This window comes from Leucopleurus acutus, assembly GCF_964270905.1.
Source record: "Leucopleurus acutus genome assembly, chromosome: 9".
In the NCBI taxonomy this organism is placed as follows: domain Eukaryota; kingdom Metazoa; phylum Chordata; class Mammalia; order Artiodactyla; family Delphinidae; genus Leucopleurus; species Leucopleurus acutus.
In genome coordinates, this window is record NC_139144.1 from 66747606 (window position 1) to 66769264 (window position 21659).

The 21659-nt window shown below is 34.2% G+C and overlaps 1 protein-coding gene across 1 annotated transcript in view; it reads right to left on the bottom strand.

Annotated features, from left to right (window-relative positions):
• The window catches only part of DPY19L2 (dpy-19 like 2), a gene marked incomplete at both ends in the record, with an annotated part of 87117 nt that overhangs the window by 34622 nt on the left and 30836 nt on the right, over nucleotides 1-21659 (bottom strand). Inside the window, 4 exons of the mRNA XM_082846836.1 lie at nucleotides 811-891; nucleotides 4487-4546; nucleotides 8736-8822; nucleotides 9672-9749. Of these exons, the coding sequence (XP_082702962.1) occupies nucleotides 811-891; nucleotides 4487-4546; nucleotides 8736-8822; nucleotides 9672-9749 (306 nt within the window). The remainder of the gene's footprint in view (nucleotides 1-810; nucleotides 892-4486; nucleotides 4547-8735; nucleotides 8823-9671; nucleotides 9750-21659) is intronic.

Here is a 21659-nt window from a genome sequence, read left to right on the forward strand (position 1 = left end):
ATGCAGACTCAATTTTCCTGGATAGTGACAGCATTTGACATTTTAAGAGAGTAACTATCTATAATCCCTTGTTAAAGTTGAAGCAATTTCAGCATTAGACAGAGTCCTAATTGGAGAGTACTACATAAGGTAAATTTCAGAGTAGATTATTGTATGATACACTCATCTATCCTCATATCCAGAGAGTGCTGAAAAATCAAAAGTTAAAATCATGCATTGTTTTCTATTCCCAAAACAAACTAGTAAATAGGAACTTTTGCTTTGAAAAGGGCCATTATTTGAGGTATTAGCCTTAAAACAGACAGAAACAACATGCATGAGGGATGTGGTCCATATATTTTCCAGAAGTTGAAAAGACAGAAAAGTTTTATCATTCTCTTTATACAAGAAAAACTTTAAAAATATCAAATCACATCTTAATTTTAATCTATAATTATAAATAAAATTATATTGAGATCTTGACTTCTATATTGCAAAGCTGAGTACAGACTCTTCATATGTTAACATTTACAATGAATTAATAACTTATTAAACAAACTACTTGTATTTTAACCAAAATATAAACAACTACTTAACATATTTTTTTCCTAGAAGGCTAAGTCACCATTCATTGATATACTTTCTTCTTAGTGGGTTGAAAAGATCTGCAGGGTATTAGTACTGACTCTACCAATAACTAGTTTGGGACCTTGAAGAAGGCACTTAACCTCTATAAAATGAAGAGGTTTCATTTAAAAATAGATGGTTTCAAAGTCTTCATCCAACTAAATATGTATATAAATTCTAATGTTTTAACCAGAAAGTACTTACATGGTCTGAAACACCTAAAATTTTAGATGTCAGAAATTTCAGAATGATTGTCCCACAAAACCAAGCACTTCCTTGAATTATCTAGAAAATAAACAAAATAGATATAAGTCAGAAGACCAAAAGGCCCTCCTCCTGGAAATTAAACCTCCTATTAATAAGTCTTGAGTGAAAGGGAAATACAAACTCAAAAAAAATTTTTTTAAAATATGGTTATGAAAACTACATATTAGAAACTAAGGGATGCATGTAAAGCAATGATCAGAAGAAAATTCATGGCCTCATAAACTTTTATCAATAAAAATGAGAGTAAAGGAAATAAATGAAAAGCTGGACTCAAATATCTAGATAAAGAACAACAAAATAAACAAAAACACATGAAAGGAAATATTCAAGAGAAGAACAGTCTATTATATTTAGACCTATGTGCATCCATTTTGTTGTCCTTTACTTCTTCTGGATGTTCTAACATTCCTTCTCTCATCATTTACTTCCTGTTTCAAGGATTTCTATTAATCATTATTTAAGGGTTGCTCTGCTAGCAACAAATTCTTAGTTTTCCTTCATCTGAGAATATGTTTTACTTTCCCCTTCATTCCTAAAAGACACTTTCATTGGATATATAACTTGTGGTTGACAATTCTTTCCAGCACTTGACAAATGTTGTGCCACCTCCTTCTGGCTCCCATAGTTTCAGATGAGAAGTCTGCTGTAAATTCGAATCAGTTTTGCCCTAAAGGTAATGCATCATTTCCCTCTGTCTGCTTTCAAGACTTTTTCTTTGCCTTTCGTTTGCAGAAGTTGAATTATGATGTGTCTTGGCATGGATTTTGTTGGCTTTATCCTACCTAGGATTAACTCAGTTTCTTGACTCTGTAGAGTTACGTCTTTTACCAAATTTGGAAAGTTGTCAGCCATTACTTCTCTTTTTTTTTTTTAACATCTTTATTGGAGTATAATTGCTTTACAATGGTGTGTTAGTTTATGCTTTATAACAAAGTGAATCAGTTATACATATACATATGTCCCCATATCTCTTCCCTCTTGCATCTCCCTCCCTCCCACCCTCCCTATCCCACCCCTCTAGGTGGTCACAAAGCACCAAGCTGATCTCCCTGTGCTATGTGGCTGCTTCCCACTAGCTATCTATTTTACGCCATTACTTCTTCAAATACTTTTTCAGCCCCACTCTTTTTCCTCTCCTGTGGAACTTGCACGATATAAATATTAAATCTTCTGTTATTGTCCCACATTTCCCTAAGCCTCTATCATTTTTTTCCAGTTACTTTTCCTCTGTTGTTTAGATTGGGTAATTTCTATTATTCTATCTTCAAGTACACTGATTGCTTTCTTTGTTATATTCATTCTTCTATGAAGCTCATTCACTGAGTTTTTTATTTCAGTTACAGTATTTTTCAAGTTATTATTTTTTTTTAAATTCCCAAGTTATTCCTTTTTTAAAAAAAAAATTTTTGATTTCTTTGGTGATATTTTGTTTGCTTCTAGAGTACTTATAATTGCTCACTGAAGTATTTTTATGATGACTGCTTTAAAATTCTTGCCAAATAATCCCAACATCTTACTCATCTGGGTGTTAACATCTCTTTATTGCCTTTTCTCATTCAAGTTGTAATTTTCCTTATCCTTATTACATGATAAATGCTTTTACACATTTAAAAAAAATTTAAATTTCAAAAATATTAGATTTATTCAGATACTATGTATTTTTTTCTCCCTAATATATATAGCATATTTTCAAAAATATGTTTTTTGTTTGTTGCCAAAGAACAGAAATGCAATTAACTTTTGAATATTAATCTTATACCTAGCCATGTTATTGAATTTTTATAATTTCTTATAATTATTTTGTTTTACATGTAAATAATGATATAATAAATTTTGATTTTTCTTTCCATTTCTTTTCTAATCCTGTTATTTACTTTCTTGCTTTTACATGTTTGAACCTTTAATAAAATGTAAAAAAACATATTTATCTTGATCTTCATAAATGGAATACTCCAAATATCTCTCCTGCAAAACCAATGACTGCTGAAGAATTTTATTGGGTTAAGTAAATTCCCTGCTATTTCTTCTGTGCTAAGAGTTTTTATCATAAATGGGTGTTTAATCTTATGAAATTTATTTTCTGCATCTAATGAGATGATCATAAAGTATTTTTCTCCTTTAATTTGCTAGTGTGACAATTTATATTTATAAATTTTCCAGAAACATCTTTGCATTCGTGGGATGAACCCAATTTGACAAGAATGGATTATCCCTTTTTCCTACAAAAACAGGTGTTTTTGTAAGAAAAAGTGCTATTTCACAAAATAGCTTTGCTATTTCTTTTTGACGGTCTTCCAGAAAAAAGACATAAAAAGCCAGAATGTTTTCTGTGTTGTTCAAATGACTACCATGACTAATTTCTCCCTTTTGCAAGAGATTGATGGTATTAATTATATCAGTTTTAAAACATAAGTATAAGCTGAACATTCAATATATCTTAACTGTTCTCTCCTTAGAGTTTTGTTTCTTTGAAATTCTTGACTTGAAAGCTTTTTATTCTTTGCAGTCTAAAACTGAAAATATTTAAGACAATAAAATTTCCTCTGAACACAACTTTGGCAGAATTCCCTAAACATCCACAGATACTGCTCTATTTGTTGTCATTTTTCAGTAATTTGTAATTAAAATTTTGACTTCCTTTTGAGTTAAATTATTAAATAAAAATCTTTAAATTTTCTGTTGATTTCTTGGTTTAATCTTTAAAAAAACAAGCTTTGCCAATTTTTCTGAAGAAAAAAAATCAAAATATTAGAAGGGTCATATCATTCAATAACAAGTGTATTTTCACCATAGGGTATGGGAGAATGCTTCCAGCAATAAGAAACTGGCAACTCATTCCATTTTGTTTGTTTATATTCTGAGTGGCTATCTACCCTCTTATCATTTCCAGTTTTACCATACCAATATATAATATGTAATCACAGAGTTCTTTAATATGGTAGATTTTATTTTTTAGTAGGAGTACATTAAAGACCTAGAGAAAAAGAATGTCATCTGTCTGATACTACGAGAATTAGTCATTGCAGTGCCTACTTAATAAGGTACTTATTTTACTTTGTAACGTAACATACAAATATAGAGATAACATGGGCCATCCATTTGTACATTTGCAAAGAAGTCAAACAAAGATCAGGTAGTGGCTGAGTTGAAATAAAAAGGAACTGGGAGATTGTAGGGAAAATGTTAAAAGGACAAAAATAATAAGAGTCTAAAGTTGGAAGCCAAAGGAAAGATAGATGATGGATAAATGTAGAGAACAGAAAAAGGGAAAGTGGGGACAGAACTATGGACTGAGTTATTTTGAAGAGAAGGTTAGTAAATGTAAAGAAAGAAACTCAAAGCAAATAGAAAAAAAAAATTAAAAGCAAGGTAGTAGGGTATATCAGAAGGAAAAGTAAAGAAGAAAGGCCTGAGGGTAGTGCTGAAATAAATGAACTAACTTCTTGAAAATGACTTGTAGATATTGCTAAGGAGTGTTTCCCACCTTATGTAAGTAGCTATTTATAACATTTACTAATTATAAATCATTCATTTTTAAAGCATATTATCTGTATTCAGTTTATAGAAATAAAAAAGGATTTGAAGAAATTGTGTTAAAAATGTTGAACCTTACCCAAAAGTGGAGTTCAGATGCATCCAATCTTTGAATTTTATTTCTCCTTAGAATTATCACCTAAAATGCATATGACATAAAATGACACAATCAAATTAAATTAACTTTTTAAAAATTACATTTCAAAAGTTACACAGCCACCCCCTTCCATCTTGGCTATCACCAGACATTTTCCTTCTTAATTGTTGATTTTTCTGAATTTGGACATGGAAACTTTCCTTGGGGTGAAAGCCAAATGCTTTGTGTACCAGAAAGTTGACCCTAGAATCAAGTTAATTCCTTACTGAGTTACTTGGGATGTTTTATGCAGGGCAGTTCCTCTGAGGAGATAGATGGTGTGTGAAAGGTATGTCCATGCAAGCATACATGTAAGTTATCCAGAAAAATTAGTGGTCTAAATTAACATGAAAATCCTTCCTCTCCAAACTCACAAATATTTTAAAATGTTTAAATATATATATATATATCTAACTGAATTTATAAGAAAGAAAAGGAACTTTCCAGGTGCCAGAGAAAAGAAGGTGATTTTTAAAAAGCAAAACATTAATTAGGAGAGTTTTTAAGGAGTTGGCAGTTTTTAAGGAGGTCTGTAGAACAAGGTTACAACTATGGGCTTGTATTAAAAGGGAGGGCAGCAGAAGACTTGGGACTATGAAAGGTAAGAAACTGGAATTAAGACTCATGCATACAGCTGGGGTCCTCAAAAACTATACCCTTGGTGCTATCAACTGAATGTTTACGTCCCTCCACCGATCCTGTGTTGAAACCCTAAGCTCCAATGTGACACATTTAGAGGTGGAACCCTTTGTGAGGTAATTAGATCATGAGGGTGGGAACCTCATAAATGGGATTAGTGCCTTTCTAAGGACAGACATGAGAGAGATGATCGCTCTCTCCATCATGGGAGGATACAATGAAGATATCTGTCTGCAAATCAAGAAGAAAGCCCTCATCAAGAACTAAATCAGCTGACACCTTGATCTCGGACTTTCCAGCATCTAGAACTGTTAAGAAATAGATTTCCATGTAAGCCACCCATTCTGGTATTTTTGTTATAGCAGCTTGAACTGACAAAGACATGCAGGAACTAGGAATACTCCTCCTACTATCTCTACAAGTTGGTAAGGTATTCGTTTATTCCCAAGTTTGTGTTGGAAAAACAAAAGCTCCAATGAGAAACAAATCTTAGGCCTGTGTATTACTAAGATTTGGAGAATTTTGCATCATCTAATTGGCCCAAGATGAGCCAGGATTCCTGAAGTTCCAACAATAGGAAAATATAAATGTACCAGATTACACAATGCAAAATTGTTTGTAAATGCAAAATACAAGAAATAAACAAAATGCCCAGACTTAGGAGAATGGTTGAATTATCTATGGAATATGCAGAAGGGAATACTTACTATGAAATTACAAGAAAGAATGAAGATCTCCGTGAACTGATATGGAGTGATATCTATGAAAGGTTGCTAAGTGATACCCAGAATAGGTTGATAAATCAAAATGCAAAAGACTATAGTATGTTACCTTTCATGTAAGTAGGAGGGGGTATAATAAAATATACATGTAATATTTATTAGTGCAAAAAAGAAAACAACTAAATGGGTAAACCAGAAAAATTGAGGAGGAAAATGTAAAATTATCTCTGTTCACAGATGGCATGATCTTATATGTAGAAAACATTAAAGATTCTACATACACCCACACACATAAACTGTTAGAATAAACAAGTTCTGCAAAGTAGCAGGATACAAACTCAACAAAGAAACTATGTTGCATTTCTATACACTAACAATGAACTATCTAAAAAGGAAATTAAGAAAACAATCCCACTTACAATAGTCTCAAAAAGAAAATATTAAGAATAAACATAACCAAAGAGGTGAAAGACCTACACACTGAATACATTGCTGAAAGAAATTAAAGAAGACACAAATGAAAAGATAGTATTTGTCTTTCTCTGACTTATGTCACATAATTATGCCCTCAAGGTCTATCCATTCTGTCACAGATGGTAGGAAAACCTTTAGCTACCATTTCCAGGGCTCTTCATTTGTGTGAGCCAGACTGACATCTAATATTATATTCCTTTCATCTGAAAGACCTCCTTTAACATAAAGGTCATAAAGTCTTTATTTTGCCTGCATTTTTGAAAGACATGTTTGCTGGATATAGAATCATAGATAGTATTTTTAAATATTTTAAAGATGCTTCTTGACTGTTTTGTTGCTTGCACTTTTTTCTTATGAAAAATCTGCTGACATCCTTACTCTTTGTTCTTCTGTATTTAACATGTCTTAATTCTATTGCTACTCCGAAGATTTTCTCTTTATTGCTGATCTTAAACAATTTGATAATATGCTTACTCTAGCTCTATGTTTTTTGTATTTGAGATTTACTGTTATTCTTCATCTCTGAGACTATAATTTTCATCAAATTTGGAAAATTTTTGGTCATTATTTCTTCAAATATTTTTCTACTTCCTCGCAACTCCCCCCATTTAGAAATGTACTTTATTTTTCCTATATGAAATGTGAACTGTAAAGGAGGGATTGGAATATCATCATTTTGCAATCCCTACTGAATTAATGGTTCTGGTACTAAATGCTGATCATAAAAAGAGAGGCACCAGATAAATATGTGACTCCTGACTGAAGAACAATACTATATACTTGCCAAAGGAATTAAATCTGAACACGTCCAGGTTTTAGACCCAAGTATTAATATAAATACAGAAGACAAAAGAAGATGTAAAGCGGCACCATGAGGACTCAGGAGCAAAATCTAGACCACAGAACCCTTCACATGTTCAGTGACCCAGATAAAAAAAAATATCCCGGGGAAAAAAACAGGGAGACATATTGGAAACCTATAGATAATAATAGAAACTTAAGTGATAAAACTATAAAGAAAAGCCTGGAGTGATCACCATAGTCAAGATAGTCACTACTGTTTTAGAGCAGCTCAAGGGAGTTATGATTGAGGCAGGTTACATGGAAGGCTTCTAGAATGGTTAGAAAAGTTCTAGTTTTGACTTGACGGTAGTTTAAGGATGTTTGACAAGTAACAGTCCATTAATCAGTACTTATCAGTACTAGTCAGAACTAAGTACATAAAACATTGGTTTTATGAGGCTTTCTACATCTGTGCTATTATTTTAGAATAAAAAATGTTTTCATAGAAAGATGTTGATGAACACACTATTACAAGTCATCTACTTTGTAATACTGAAAAAGTGTGACAAAATGTTGAAAAGAAAGGGCCTATGCCTTTTGGAAGAGATAAAGAGAAGAAATTACTTACTGGGAGGCAAAAAAAAAAAAAGGTATGGGGAGAAAAAATGTTAAAAACCTAAATCTCAAAAGATTCAGTCAATGCACCACACATGGAAAAGTGCTATATTTTGGTATTTTTGTAGTAAGTTATCATTTCTGGTCATTGTGGAAAGAGAATATTCTAGGAACATTCCAGTGGAGAACATTCCAGGTTCTGGCTTATGAATATCGAAAGTGTGACTATAAGGTAATAAAACTGATTTACTGAACCACCATTCCAAATACAACTCTAAATGAGTGTTATTCCATGAAAGTAAGTCACATGAAGAAACTACACCCTTATTATAATTATGTTGCCACTGCTCAAAACAGTTTGGAACTCCTCTTTATAAACTATCTTTAGAGATTATTTCCTTATGCGTGCAAGAAAATAGGTCTTATTACTTTGTTGTCACACTATATTTTGATCAAGATCTGTATTACCCAGCCCAATCACCCACCTTATTCACAAGACTTTGGTCATTTCCAAAAATCAAATCCACCCTTAAAAGACAAAGATTTGCCACCACTGAGGACATTCAAAAGAATGTGCCAGAGTCTGTGACGGCAATTCAGAGGAGTTCCAAAAACGTTTTGGGCAATGGCAGTGTCACTGCAGTAAGTATTTAGCCTACTGAAGTGAATTAGAAGGAAATAACTAATTTTTGTCATAAATTATGGCATATTTTAAAAAGTAAGTCTTATTACCTTATTATTTTAAAAAACTTTTACTTGGGCATTGCCTTAAAAAGGTAAACTTTGCTTATATTATTTTGCAAGGATTAGATAGACAAAAAGCATTATCTGGGAAAAATTTTTCATGTGGGCAGTAATCCAGAAAGGGCCTTATTTATTCTCTTTAACCTATATTAAATGGGTAAACTTGCTATTTGACAGGTTAAAAAAAAATCTTCACAAGCTTAACAAACACTTACCAATGTCATCAATAGAGACGAAGAATAATAAGAAGATAAATACATTGGATTTCCAAACATCAATACAAAACAAAGGAGAACCGAAACCTGAAAATTGCAGAAAATAAATACATTTTATAGTTATTAGATAGATAGCATAATGCATACTTTGTCTACAGGGATATACTCATTTCCAATACAAACTTTATTTGCATAAAAAGATTAATAAATAGATCCTGACCAAGTGATAACAGAATTTCAACACACTGATAGGTTCTAATTATTTTCAACACCATAAATATTATATAGCAGAATTTAATTTTTTTCCCCTATTTTTAACTTGGTACAAAGAAAACAGGAAAAATCTTATTGTTTCTATTAACTCAATAATGGAGGAATATAATAAGAAAGACTTACTTATAACTATTAGTTTTCTAATCTGATTTTTGTTGAATTACTTGAGTATTTTCCTCACTAAGGAAGCTTTATTTTATGTTCTTACCTAAAAGATTTTTATTTTCTTAAGGGATATGTGTTTGGAAACTAATATAAAAAAACAATAATGCAAAAACATAAATTTCACAGAGTGTCAAATTCATGCAAAGTGTTAAAAATCTCAGGTCTCAGAGAGAAAAGGCAGTTACAAAAGTAGTGACAATAATAATTAAAAAAATTTTTTTTAAAGTTTCAGAGAATACAAAACGTCTACAGTCTAGTTGAAAGTATAGTTGCTATAATATGGCATTCAGTTATCCTTCTAAATATTAGCAACATCATATGTATTAAATACTACTTGAGAGGAGGTATATAAAACAGTCAGTTCTATTTTATAAACCCTGAGATCTTATTTTAATATATGACTTATAAATATTAAAAATGTTACCAGGTGTACAGCAGAAACTAATAAAACATTGTAAAGCAATTATACTCCAATAAAGATATTCAAAAAACTGTCACCATGTTCATATAGATGATCTTCCGAAATTTTTTTGGCTCAATGTACCCCACAACATACATGGGAAATAATGAGGCTATCTGAAATAAAAATATAAAAAAAGCAGAAGTGAAAAAATGTAGAAAAGCATTTCACTATTCATAAGCAAAGTAAATATAAGAGGAGAGTTATATTTCCAATAATGATTGTCAAAGTAATGTGAACCAACTGAGAACTAGAAGAGCTCTAAAAAATAATAAAAGTACCTGTATGAAAGCCACAGCTTACTAATACAGCAAAAAAAGAATTAGGAAGCTAAGACCAGAGAAAAGGTGGAAATCTACAGAGATGAGCATGACATTTTGGGTCACTTTTCTTCTTCTGCCAATTCTAACAGAAGCAGATGCCTGCTAGCTGAGAGGCAGTTGAGACATTTCCACACACTTAGCTGTCAGGTAACCCCAAGAATGAGATCTCTGCTAAGTCCCCAAGCTTTGGTTTGGGACTTCAAAGGGTTATACTATAAGAGAGAACCAGAAATCAAAGCAGTGCTCCAAAATACTGAAGCCCACTTTTGAATTATCTCATTCTGTGATTGCACGAGGGAGATTAAAGATTGTTAGTCCCTGTGTTTGCCTGCTGGAAACAAATTTAATTTTCTCTGGAAGAACTTAATATCTTAGTCTCAAATTAACTGTACAATTGTTCAGGTACAGTGTCTAATACCACATCAAAACTAATCAGATATAGGAGGAGATAAGACATTATCACTAAGACAACAGAAACAGATCTATGAAGAATCTCAATCTAGTTCAGAGGTCAGCAAACTTTTTATGTAAAAAGCCAGATAATAAATATGTTAAGACTTGTAGGCCACGTACAGTCTCAATTGTATACTCTCCTTCTTTTTCTACTATAAAAATGTAAAAACTACTCTTAGCTCACAAACCATGCAAAAACATGTCTGGCATCATCAGACATAGACTTTATGCTTGACATATGCACAGAAATAACAGATAAGATTGAAAATTCCAGGAGGGTACTGAAAGCCATTAAATAAAGAACCGAATTAAAGATATACAACTAAATATTACAATAATCAATAATAAGAAGTCAAAAATGGGTTTAAGCAGGTTGAACACAGCCAAACAAAGAAGTGATAAATTGGAAGATAGGTCAGAAGAAAGTATAAAATGACAAAGGGATGAACAACATATGAAAGAACATAAGAGATGTAGAGCATATAGTATAAAGGTCATACTTTACATCTCAGAAAGGGCTGAGGGAATTAAGTAAAATCTATACTTAAAGACATTATACCTGAGAAGTCCCCAGAATCTATAGAAAAAGAATCAAGCACTGATTCATAAAGTATTAGTAGCCCCCAGCAAGGGATAAATTAAAACAAACAAAACCCAACCATACATAGGCATGTCATAGTAAAAACTGCTTATAACCAAAGGCAAAGAGAAAACTCTTAAAAAGGGTCTGAGACTAACTGACTTTAAGACTTACTACAAAGCTGCAGTAATCAAGACAGCACGGTACTGGAGAAAAAAATAGACAAATTGATCAAAGGGATAAAATAGAGGGTCTAGAAACAGATCCACACAATTATAGGCAACTGAGCTTTGACAACTGCACAAAATGGAGAAATGACAGTCTTTTCAACAAATAGCGCTGGAAGACTTGGACACGCGTGCATTAAAAAAAAATAAATCTAGACCTAGATCTTACACCTTTCAAAAAACTGACTCAAGTGTATCTTAGAGCTAAATGTAGAACACAGACTAAAAAACTTCTAAAATATAATATAGGAGAAAATCAAGGTGATCTTATTTGAGGATTAGTTTTTAGCTATGACATCAAAAGCATGATCCATGAAAGAAAAAAACTGATAAACTGAACTTCCTTAAAATTAAAAACCCCAGCTCCACAAAAGACACTATTAAGAAAACTAAAGACAAGCCAGGGACTGTGAGAAAATCTTTGCATAACCCATATCTGATAAAGGTTTGGTAGGTCAAATGTACTAAGAACTCTTAAAACTCATAAATAAGAAAACAAATAACCCAATTTAAAAATGGTCAGAAAGGGCAACCACTGCGTCAAAAAGGGTGGCGCAGTGGTTGAGCGTCCTCCTGCCGATGCAGGGGACACGGGTTCGTGCTCTGGTCCGGGAGGATCCCACATACCGTGGAGTGGCTGGGCCCGTGAGCCATGGCCGCTGAGCCTGCGCGTCCGGAGCCTGTGCTCCACAACGGGAGAGGCCACAACAGTGAGAGGCCCGCATACCGCAAAAAAAAAGGTCAAAAGATGTGAACAAATAACCTAACCAAAGAAGATCTACAGAGGGCAAATAAGCACATGTAAAGATGCTAAACCCAATACTACATTAGGAACTGTAAATTAGAACAAGGAGATACTGCTACACACTTAATGGAATGGCTGAAATCCAAAAACCTGACAAAATCGGCAATTTCTTACAAAACTAAACATAGTCTTAACATACAATCCAACAGTCACACTCCTAGGTATTTACCCAATTGAGCTGAAATCTTATGCCCACTCAAAACCTTCACATGAATGTTTAGGGAATCACCAAAGACTGGAAGCAGCCATGATGTCCTTCAAGAGTTGAATGGATAAACAAACTGTGGTACATCCAGACAATGGAATATTATTCATCAATAAAAAGAAATGAGCTATCAAGTCATGAAAAGACATGGAGGAACCTAAAATACATATGCCTAAGTGAAAGAAGTCAGTCTGAAAATGTGACACAACCTATGATTCTAACTATATGACATTTTATTTTGGTTGTACTTTATTTCATTAAAAATTGTACAGCTCTGCTGTGAATTACAGTATTAACATTTATTTTAGAGGACTGCATTCACAATAATAATTATGACTGGGCCCAGGAATTCTTTTCTTTGGGCCTTTGAAAAGTCTCATGCAATTTAACATTTAGTGGTAACCAGATTATGAATTTGTTGTATAAGTAAAACAACAATGGATAATTCATTCAAGAATTCCAAAGAGATTTTTATTTCAAGAGGTGCCAGTTGAAGATGGTAATACTTATAAGTAATAACCAATTTACCTGAATATAGTTTCCCAGAACTTTGCTTAAAACTTAATTGCTTGGAGCTTAAAGTATAGTGTTCTTAGAAACGATGCTATAAATTCAAAGCCATTCAATGGATACTAGAGGGCCAATGCTATCTCCACCCTAAAGAAACTTATTTGCTGGTGGTGTGGAAAAAAAGGCAAGGACACGAATATCTCTGCAAACTTCATTTCAACACATTATCAAGTGCCTCATAAAGTAAGCTCAGGCAAGGTCATAGAATCTCAGAGTCAAAGAATGCATAAATTGTTATAAGTATATTCTATAGATCAACTACCCAGAATTTGGGAGTTTGGTGCTAATATCTTACTCTCAAACTTCCTGTCATTTTTTCTTCTCCCAGCGTAAATACCTTACTACCTACCTCCTCCCCCAAAATGGATGGGGAAGGCATAAAGTGGTTGCAACTAAAATTCCAGCTAATGGATAATCAGAACTTTACTGGATTTAAGAAATTTGTCCCTTTTATTAAGCTTAGAGTCTCTACCAAGGATCCCTCTGTTATTTTTTTTCAGCTTTATTGAGATATACTTGACTTAAAACATTGTGTAAGTTTAAGGTATACAACCTGTTGATTTGATACACATATATTACAGTATTATTACCACTGCAGTGTTAGCTAACACCTTCATCACGTCATGAAATTCTCATTTCATTTTTGTGGTGAGAACGTTTAAGATCTACTTTCTTACCAATGTTCAAGTATATAAAACAATAACGTTAATTACAATCATTATGCTATGTGATAGATCACCAGAACTTATTCATCTTCTAGTTGCAAGTCTGTACCTTTGTCCAATATCTTCCTACTTCCCACACTCCTCAGGCCCTGGTAGCCACCATTCAATTCTCTGTTTCTATAAGTTTGGTTTTTTTAGATTCCAAACTAAATACTAATACGTGATCCTAATATTATATCCCATGATATAATACAGTATTTGTCTTTCTGTCTGACTTATGTCACTTAGCATAATGCCCTCAAGGTCCATCTATGTCCTATGGCAGGATTTCCTTTTTCTCATGGCTGAGTAATACTCCATTGTATATATATGTAGCTCATCTTCTTTATCCATTCATCTGTTAACAGACACTTAGGTTATTTCCATACCTTGGCTATTATGAATAATGCTGCAATAAACATAGAAGCACAGATAATCTCTTCAATATCCTGTTTTCATTTCTTTTGGATATATACCCAGAAGTGGGATTACTAGATCACATGGTAGTTCAATTTTAAATTTTTTGAGGAGCCTCCATACTGTTTTCAATAGTGGTTGCACCAATTTCATTCCCACCAACAGTGCACAAGGGTTCCCTTTCCTCCACATCCTCACCAACACTTGTTATCTCTTATTTTGATGATATTAATCTCTTATCAGATATAAGACAAGTGAGATTACATCAAAGTAAAAAGCTTCTGCATAGCAAAGGAAACACCGAAAGGGTAAACAGCAACCTATGGAATGGGAGAAAATACCCCATATATCCGATAAGGGGTTATATCCAAAATATATAATGAACTCATATTACTCTAGCAAAAAACTAATAACAATTAAAAAATGGGCAAAGAATTGAACAGCTATTTATCCTAAGAAGATATACAAATGGCCAACAGATATATGAAAAAACACTCAATATCATTAATCATCAGTGAAATGCAAATCAAAACCATTATGATATATTATCTCATACCTGTTAGGATGGCTATTTTCAAAAAAACAAATGACAAGTATTAGTGAGGATGTGAAAAAAAGGGAATCCTTTTACATTGTTAATGGGAATGCAAAATTATGCAGCTGCTAAGGAAAACAGTATGGAGGTTCCTCAAAAATTAAAAATAGAAATAGCATATGATCCAGCATTTCCACTTCTAAGTATTTATCCAAAGGAATTGAAAACAGGATCTTGAAGAGATATTAGCACTCTCAAGTGCACTGCAGCCCTACTGACAATATCCGAGACATGGAAATAGCCTAAATGACAATCAACGGTCGAATGGATTTTAAAATGTGTTGTACACATACAACAGAATAGTATCAGCCTTAAAAGAGAAGGAAATCCTATAACATGCAACAGTATGGATGAGAATATTATGCTGAGTAAATTAAGCCAGTCACAGAAGGACAAATACTGCATGGTTCCATTTATCAGAGGTATTTAGAATAGTCAAACTCACAGAAATAGATAATAGAATAGTGATTGAAAAGGGCTGAGGGGAAGAGGAAATGGGAAGTCGCTAATCAACACACGTAAGATTTCAGTTATTCACGATCAATAACTTCTAGAGATCTATTATACAACATGTGTCTATAGATAACAATACCTATATTGTACACTTAAAAATCTATGAAGAGGGTGTATCTCATGTTCAGTGTTCTTACCACACACATACACACAAATACACTTTAAAAAATTTTAAGGCTCATTACATAAAAATAAAAGGACTATATAACAACTGTGCACATAATGATGTTGCATCAAAATGCTTAAAGCAAGGGGTTTCCCTCGTGGCGCAGTGGTTGAGAGTCCTCCTGCCGATGCGGGGGACACGGGTTTGTGCCCCAGTCCGGGAAGATCCCACATGCCGCGGAGCGGCTGGGCCCATGAGCCATGGCCGCTGAGCCTGCGCATCCGGAGCCTGTGCTCCGCAACGGGAGAGGCCACAACAGTAAGAGGCACGCGTATCGCAAAAAAAAAAAAAAAAAAAAAAAAAAGTTTAAAGCAAGAATTTACACAGCTAAAAGTAGATACAGACAAATCAGTTATAATGGAAGACTTTAGCACATTACTCCTCTAGTAACTGAAAGCAAACAAAAACAGTAGAAATCTAAAAGATTAGAATAACACAATTAACAAGCTTTGCTTAACATACATAGAACCCCATATCTAACAAATATAATCAATCTTTTAAAATGCAACAAAAATAGAAAATACCTGGGAACAAATCTAATGAAAGATCTCTAAAAATCTGTATTAACATTATTTATAGAAATTAAGAACTAAATAAGTAGATATATATCATGTTCTTTGATCAGAAGACACAATATTTTAAAGATCTTAAAAGTTTTTATTTACTGCAATCACACTTACTGTCAAACTGAAAAGGAAAGGAATACAGTATGTATATAAATTTGGGGATGGGGACAAGTCTAAAATATAGGTTTTAAGAGAGACTGTGAGAAAGTGTGTCCAGCTCATTTAATAAAATAACTATAGTTGTTAAAAGTTCATAAATTTACTTTGTGAAGAAAATTAATCTTGACACTAATTATGAAAAATGTATCATACAGATTCTTATATAGAAAAGCAATTAGGTAATACAGTAGACTCAATTAATTATGGTTTTACAAAAGGTATAGAAGTATGCTTTAAATGCATATTTCTTTTATTAATGCTTCATGAAAACTGAAGGTATTTTAGTAAGGAAATAAGACAACACACCCAAGTGTGTGGCCTTCAACAGAAAAGAGTTGAAAGACCCTAGAGATGCAGCAAAAATAAATTGGAAAGTGTTGGTGCTCTGAAGTAGGCCGACTTGATTTTAACTTAATCTCTGAGCCTCAGTGTCTTCATCTGTAATCGTAAATTAATAATACCCATGTGCCTGGACTCCTTGAGGATTAAATAAACTATAATACTGAAGTCTGGTATATGTTAGTCTCTCTTTCCCTCCTCCCATAGACCAATACTATTAGGATATGCAGATCTAGACCCCCCTTCTTAAACATCATATTTACACTTCTGCTAAAAAAAAAAACCTTCACAGGAGAAAATTATACTTGATAGCTGGACTGTTGCTATTTGAACTGCTGGTTGAAAAGAAATCCCTCTCATTGAGATACAAGCAGCAGAGCCAACATTCTGTTGTGAAAATGTAGAAAACTGACTTCTATTCTTGCCTCCTTTCATCATACTTCTCAAGATAAGTAGTTCTGAGGATAGGGCAAAATTTGTTTCCATGAAACAATAAAGAGTTTTTAATCTGTTCAAATGCTTGGACCAATTTTGTTCCTGAAATCAGAAATGAGTACAGGCATTTAAAATAAATTTTAAATAAAACTGTGTATAAGGAATGAAACTATAAATCCCTTCTGTAAGCTAATTCTTGATTCCCTGTTAGTTTACACATATAGAATCAACTATATTTTAACCACTGTGGCCACAATAAACATTGTCAAACTAATAGAAAGAAATCAACCTGTAGACTGAGTTTAACAACAAGATGCAAGGTCAGACAAAGCTTTCAGAAAGAGAAGCTGACATTTATAGTAAGAGTAGCTGCTTCTACATCCAGAAGAAGAAACATCAACTCCCCTTGGAAAAAAACATTTTGGTGACCTTTTAGGTTTTGTAGATCGAAGACTCTTCTTGAACAAAAGGTTTATTTGACTTGCCAAAAAACTGTCCTTTCTCAGCCCCTTGGTGTGTGAAATTTGATGTTCAGTAAAGACAAAGGTACTGGAAAAAAGTTTCATAAGCAGCTATGAGTCTCCTGGTGGAACACCTTTCTGAGACTCACCAATACTTGAACATCTCCAAAAAACTAATATAATCCTAATTTGGCAAGACAGAACCCCAAGGAACTTGAGAAACAAACACATTGTGTGGATGATAGAATTCTGAACTTGTGAGCTCACTCACAAGAACTGTACACCAGAACTGCAGTCTTTTTTTAGGAGAAGCCTAGTTCTACAGACAGCATTTAGCTGATGCTGAAATTCCTTATGACTCAACTCAGCTATCTCAGCACTGCAGGCGCGCTTTGAGACATTTACAAGAAAGAAAATGGTGCCACTCTTAAGTAAAAGCACACAGTCCAGGCCAATTTAAGTGTGAAGCACTTGGCATCTATGGCTGTTAGGAGTTTTCTATCTTCAATAAGGTGAATTTGAGTTCTTGACATCAGTGCAACCCAGGGGGTTTTAAGTGCACACTTGGCCTCTGGTTCATTCAGAAAGCTGTAGGACAGGAAACAGGACTTGCCAGCAGGACAGATTCAGATATTTCTCTTCAGTGGGAGCTCTCAAAGAAGTCTTCATGGTAGCCTCACCCCAGGTGACAACTCAGGAGCAAAGAAAGAAGATGCACATCACATAAATGCAGAAGCCACTCTGGCTTAGAAGATCCATAACCCATGGAAACTTCTGCAAGGGAAATGACACTTAAGAGAGTCACTTTACTTCAGGAAGCCCAAAGTCAAGGCATCCCCCTCAGGAAGAACTTAGCTCACTTACAATTTCTTCCTCTCGGATGCAATTAGGCAATCACCAAGCAACTTGCCTAGTAACATCATGGTCACACAACACTAGCAGGTTTCTAAGGGAAGAGAGCTAGAAGGTTAACTGAGGGTCAAATTCCATGCAGAAGGGGTAAGTTTTCCTAAACAGCAGTGTGGTGGCTTTGACTGTGTACCCAGATTTCTGAATCCTCCAGATACAAGTAGTCTCATTTCTGGCTTCAACAGTGAGGCAAAAACATCTAGTCCTGATATTTGGCCCAAATAAATAGCTGATGGGCTTATCGTTGGAAGAGAAACTCCAGGGTAGGAAGAAAATAATCTTCTTATAAGCAAGATGAGGTCATGGAGTCACATTAATTTAAATATTAAAAGAGATATGGCTTTATACATACCCAAGCAAAGAATCAGTTATATAAAGAATGAATATGAAATTGACAACCAGTTTTGTATAGATATATTGATACTATCTCTTCCGGAAATAATCTGCATCTCTATCACTTCTGATTTTATAACCTCCTTTCTGCAACTACCCCTGTTACTGTGCTTGGTCATAACAATCTCTCCTACATGAATGGGAATTCTCTAATAAAATATAAGAAAATAGAGCATATTATAAATTAAAATCCAGTTACTGAATAAGTAAGTCACAATTTCTCAGTTTCTTAAGAATGATAATGCTTTAAGGTCTTCTCACTCCAAATATTCTAGGTTTCTACAACTGTTGCTTGTAACTTTTTTCCTTTAAAATATAGCCAGTCCTTGAGTCCTTCAGCCCCATTTCTCAGACAATATGTGCAAGAGACGTGAACTAATCTTAACTTTAATCTGTGAAAAATATAATCAAGAATAAAAGCCTTAGAACACTCCCAGAAAAATAACATTGAATTATCTTCACGTTAGTATTAAAAAAAAAAAAAAAACAGAAGCAAACAAAACTTTATATGTTAATTCAGAAAACTAAAAGCTGGGAGTTACATCAGCATCATGGCAGCATAAGGTGTCCTGCTTTTCTGCCTCCCCCTTTTAACAACTAAAATTTGGCATCCACCCATGAACAAAAGTGCCTCTGTGGAAGTTGTGGGATCCAGCACCATATGCCAAGGGTCCCGGAAGGAGTCTTGCCCACCTATGTATCTGGTAATAAGCAGACAGTACAGTTCCTCAGTACAGGCTGTGGAATAAGCAGGAGCCAGTGAACTAATCCCAGCTCTTCTCAGCTATGGTTGAAGAAAATCTGGATACTGCTGACTTGGGCAGACACCCACAGACAAGAGAGCCCTGTAGAATACAGTCTTCCTGAGGAGAGGCTCAAGCACTTCATTGGAGCAAAAATATATGAGAGTTTGGATGCACTAGAGAGAGTAAGAGGAACTTTGTCAACACCACCCTATCCCCAAGGTGGCACAGTGAGAGCCTGAACTAGCCAGTGGCAACCTCTCCCATGGGGGAAAAGGAGAATGATGAGTGTGTGCCTGGCATCCCCAGCTATGCAGGACATTGCTGGAAAAAACAATTTCTTTCCCACAGCACTCAGAGCTCTGCGGTGTGACCTCCATGACTGGGGCAGGTAGGAGATTGAGAAAGAGGCAAATAAGAATATCAGAGGGCATTGAAAGGATGCAGTTCCTTCTGGTTGTGCTCAGGACTCTGGCAGGAAACCTGCCTACAAGCTGCTGAGAAAACCACCCAAGGATCCCTCCACTTGGCCTGCAGGCACTCTTGACACCTCCTGAGTGTTAAACTCACACCTCTCCCGACTCTGCAGCTGACTCCTTTTTCATGTTCCTTAGTGTGGCAGTAAGAGTGAGTTCTAGTAGATAAGGAGCTCATGTGAAAAAGAGGCCAGGGTCTGTGGGCCTGTCTAGAAAAGACGTACAAGCTTAATAATTCTGCCACAGAGGGAGCAAGAAGCATGAAGGTGTATCCATATAAGGTCAGAGAAAACCCCAGATATAAGCAGGATGAATGAAGAATATATCCCACCTGAAGGCAACCTGAAATGCAAAAACTGCAACACAAAACTTCAAGGAACATGAAGAATCAAGGAAACATGAATAAGAATAACATGAAATATCACCAAAAAATCTCAATAGTCCTCCAGTAACCAAACTCTAACAGAATTCTACGATTTACCTGATAAAGAATTCAGAATAGCTGTTTTGTGGAAACTTGATGAGGTACAAGAAAATACAGAAATACAATTCAATGAAATCAGGATAAAAATACATGAAAAACATGAGAAGATTAACAAAGAGATAAAAATGATTAAAAGAACAAAACAAATTCTGGAACTGAAGAATTCAGTGAATGAAATGAAAACTGCAATAGAGTATCAACATCAGAACAGACCAAACAGAAGACAGAACAGTGAGTTAGATAGGAACTTTGAAATACGCTGTCAGAGGAGAAAGAAGAAGAAAGAATGAAAAAGAGTGAAGAAAGTCTATGTGATTTATATGAAAATATCAAATGATCAAATAAGAGAATCACTGGAGTTCTATGAAAAGAGAGGGAGAAAGGACAGAAAGTTTATTTAAAGAAATAATAGCTGAGAACTTCCAAACCTATGAAGAGATTTGGACATGCAAGTTCACAAAGCTAATAAATCACCCCATTACTGTAATTGAAAAATACCTTCCCTAAGACACACTATAATGAAACTTAAATATCAAAGACAGAGAGAATCCTAAAAGCAGCAAAAAAAAAAAAAGGACTGTAACATATAAGGAACCCCCATTACTCTATCAACTACAGTAATCAAAACAGTATGGTACAGGAATAAAGACTAATATACACAGCAATGGAACAGATTGAGTGACCATAAGTAAACCCATGCATATACTGTCAATTAATATTTGACAAGGAAGCCAAGAATACTTAGGGGGAAAAATAATGTCTTCAATAAATGGTGTCAGGAAAACTGGATATTTACATGAAATTGGACTTCTATCTTACACCACTCACAAAAATTAACTTAAAATGGATTAAAGACTTAAATATAAGACCTGATGCCATAAAACCCCTAGAAGAAAACTTAGGGAATAAGCTCCTTGACCCTCATCATGGCAATGATTTTTTGGATTGTAACACCAAAAGCACAAGCAACAAAAGCAAAAATCAACAAGTGAGACTACATCAAACTATTGATAAAAAGCTTCTGCACAACATAGGAAACAATCAACAAAATGAAAAGGCAACTTATGCAACGGGAGAAAATATTTGCAGATCATCTATTAGGTGAACTCTTAATATCCAAAATGTATAAAGAACTCATACAACTCAATAACGAAAAAAAAACTGATTAAAAAATGGGTAGAGGAACAATAAATATTTTTCAAAAGAATACATCCAAATGGCCAACAGGTACATGAAAAGACACCCAATATCACTAATCATCAGGGAAATAAAATCAAATCCACAGTAAGATATCCCTCCATACCTATTAGAAAGGTTATCATCAAGAAGACAAAAGAAAACAAATGTTGGTGAGGATGTGGAGGAAAGGGAACCCTTGTGCACTGTTAGTGGGAATGTAAATAAACTGGTGGAGCCACTATGAAAACCACTATGGAGGTTTCTCAAAAAATTTAAAATACCGCTACCATATGATCCAGCAATCCCACTTCTGGGTACATATTC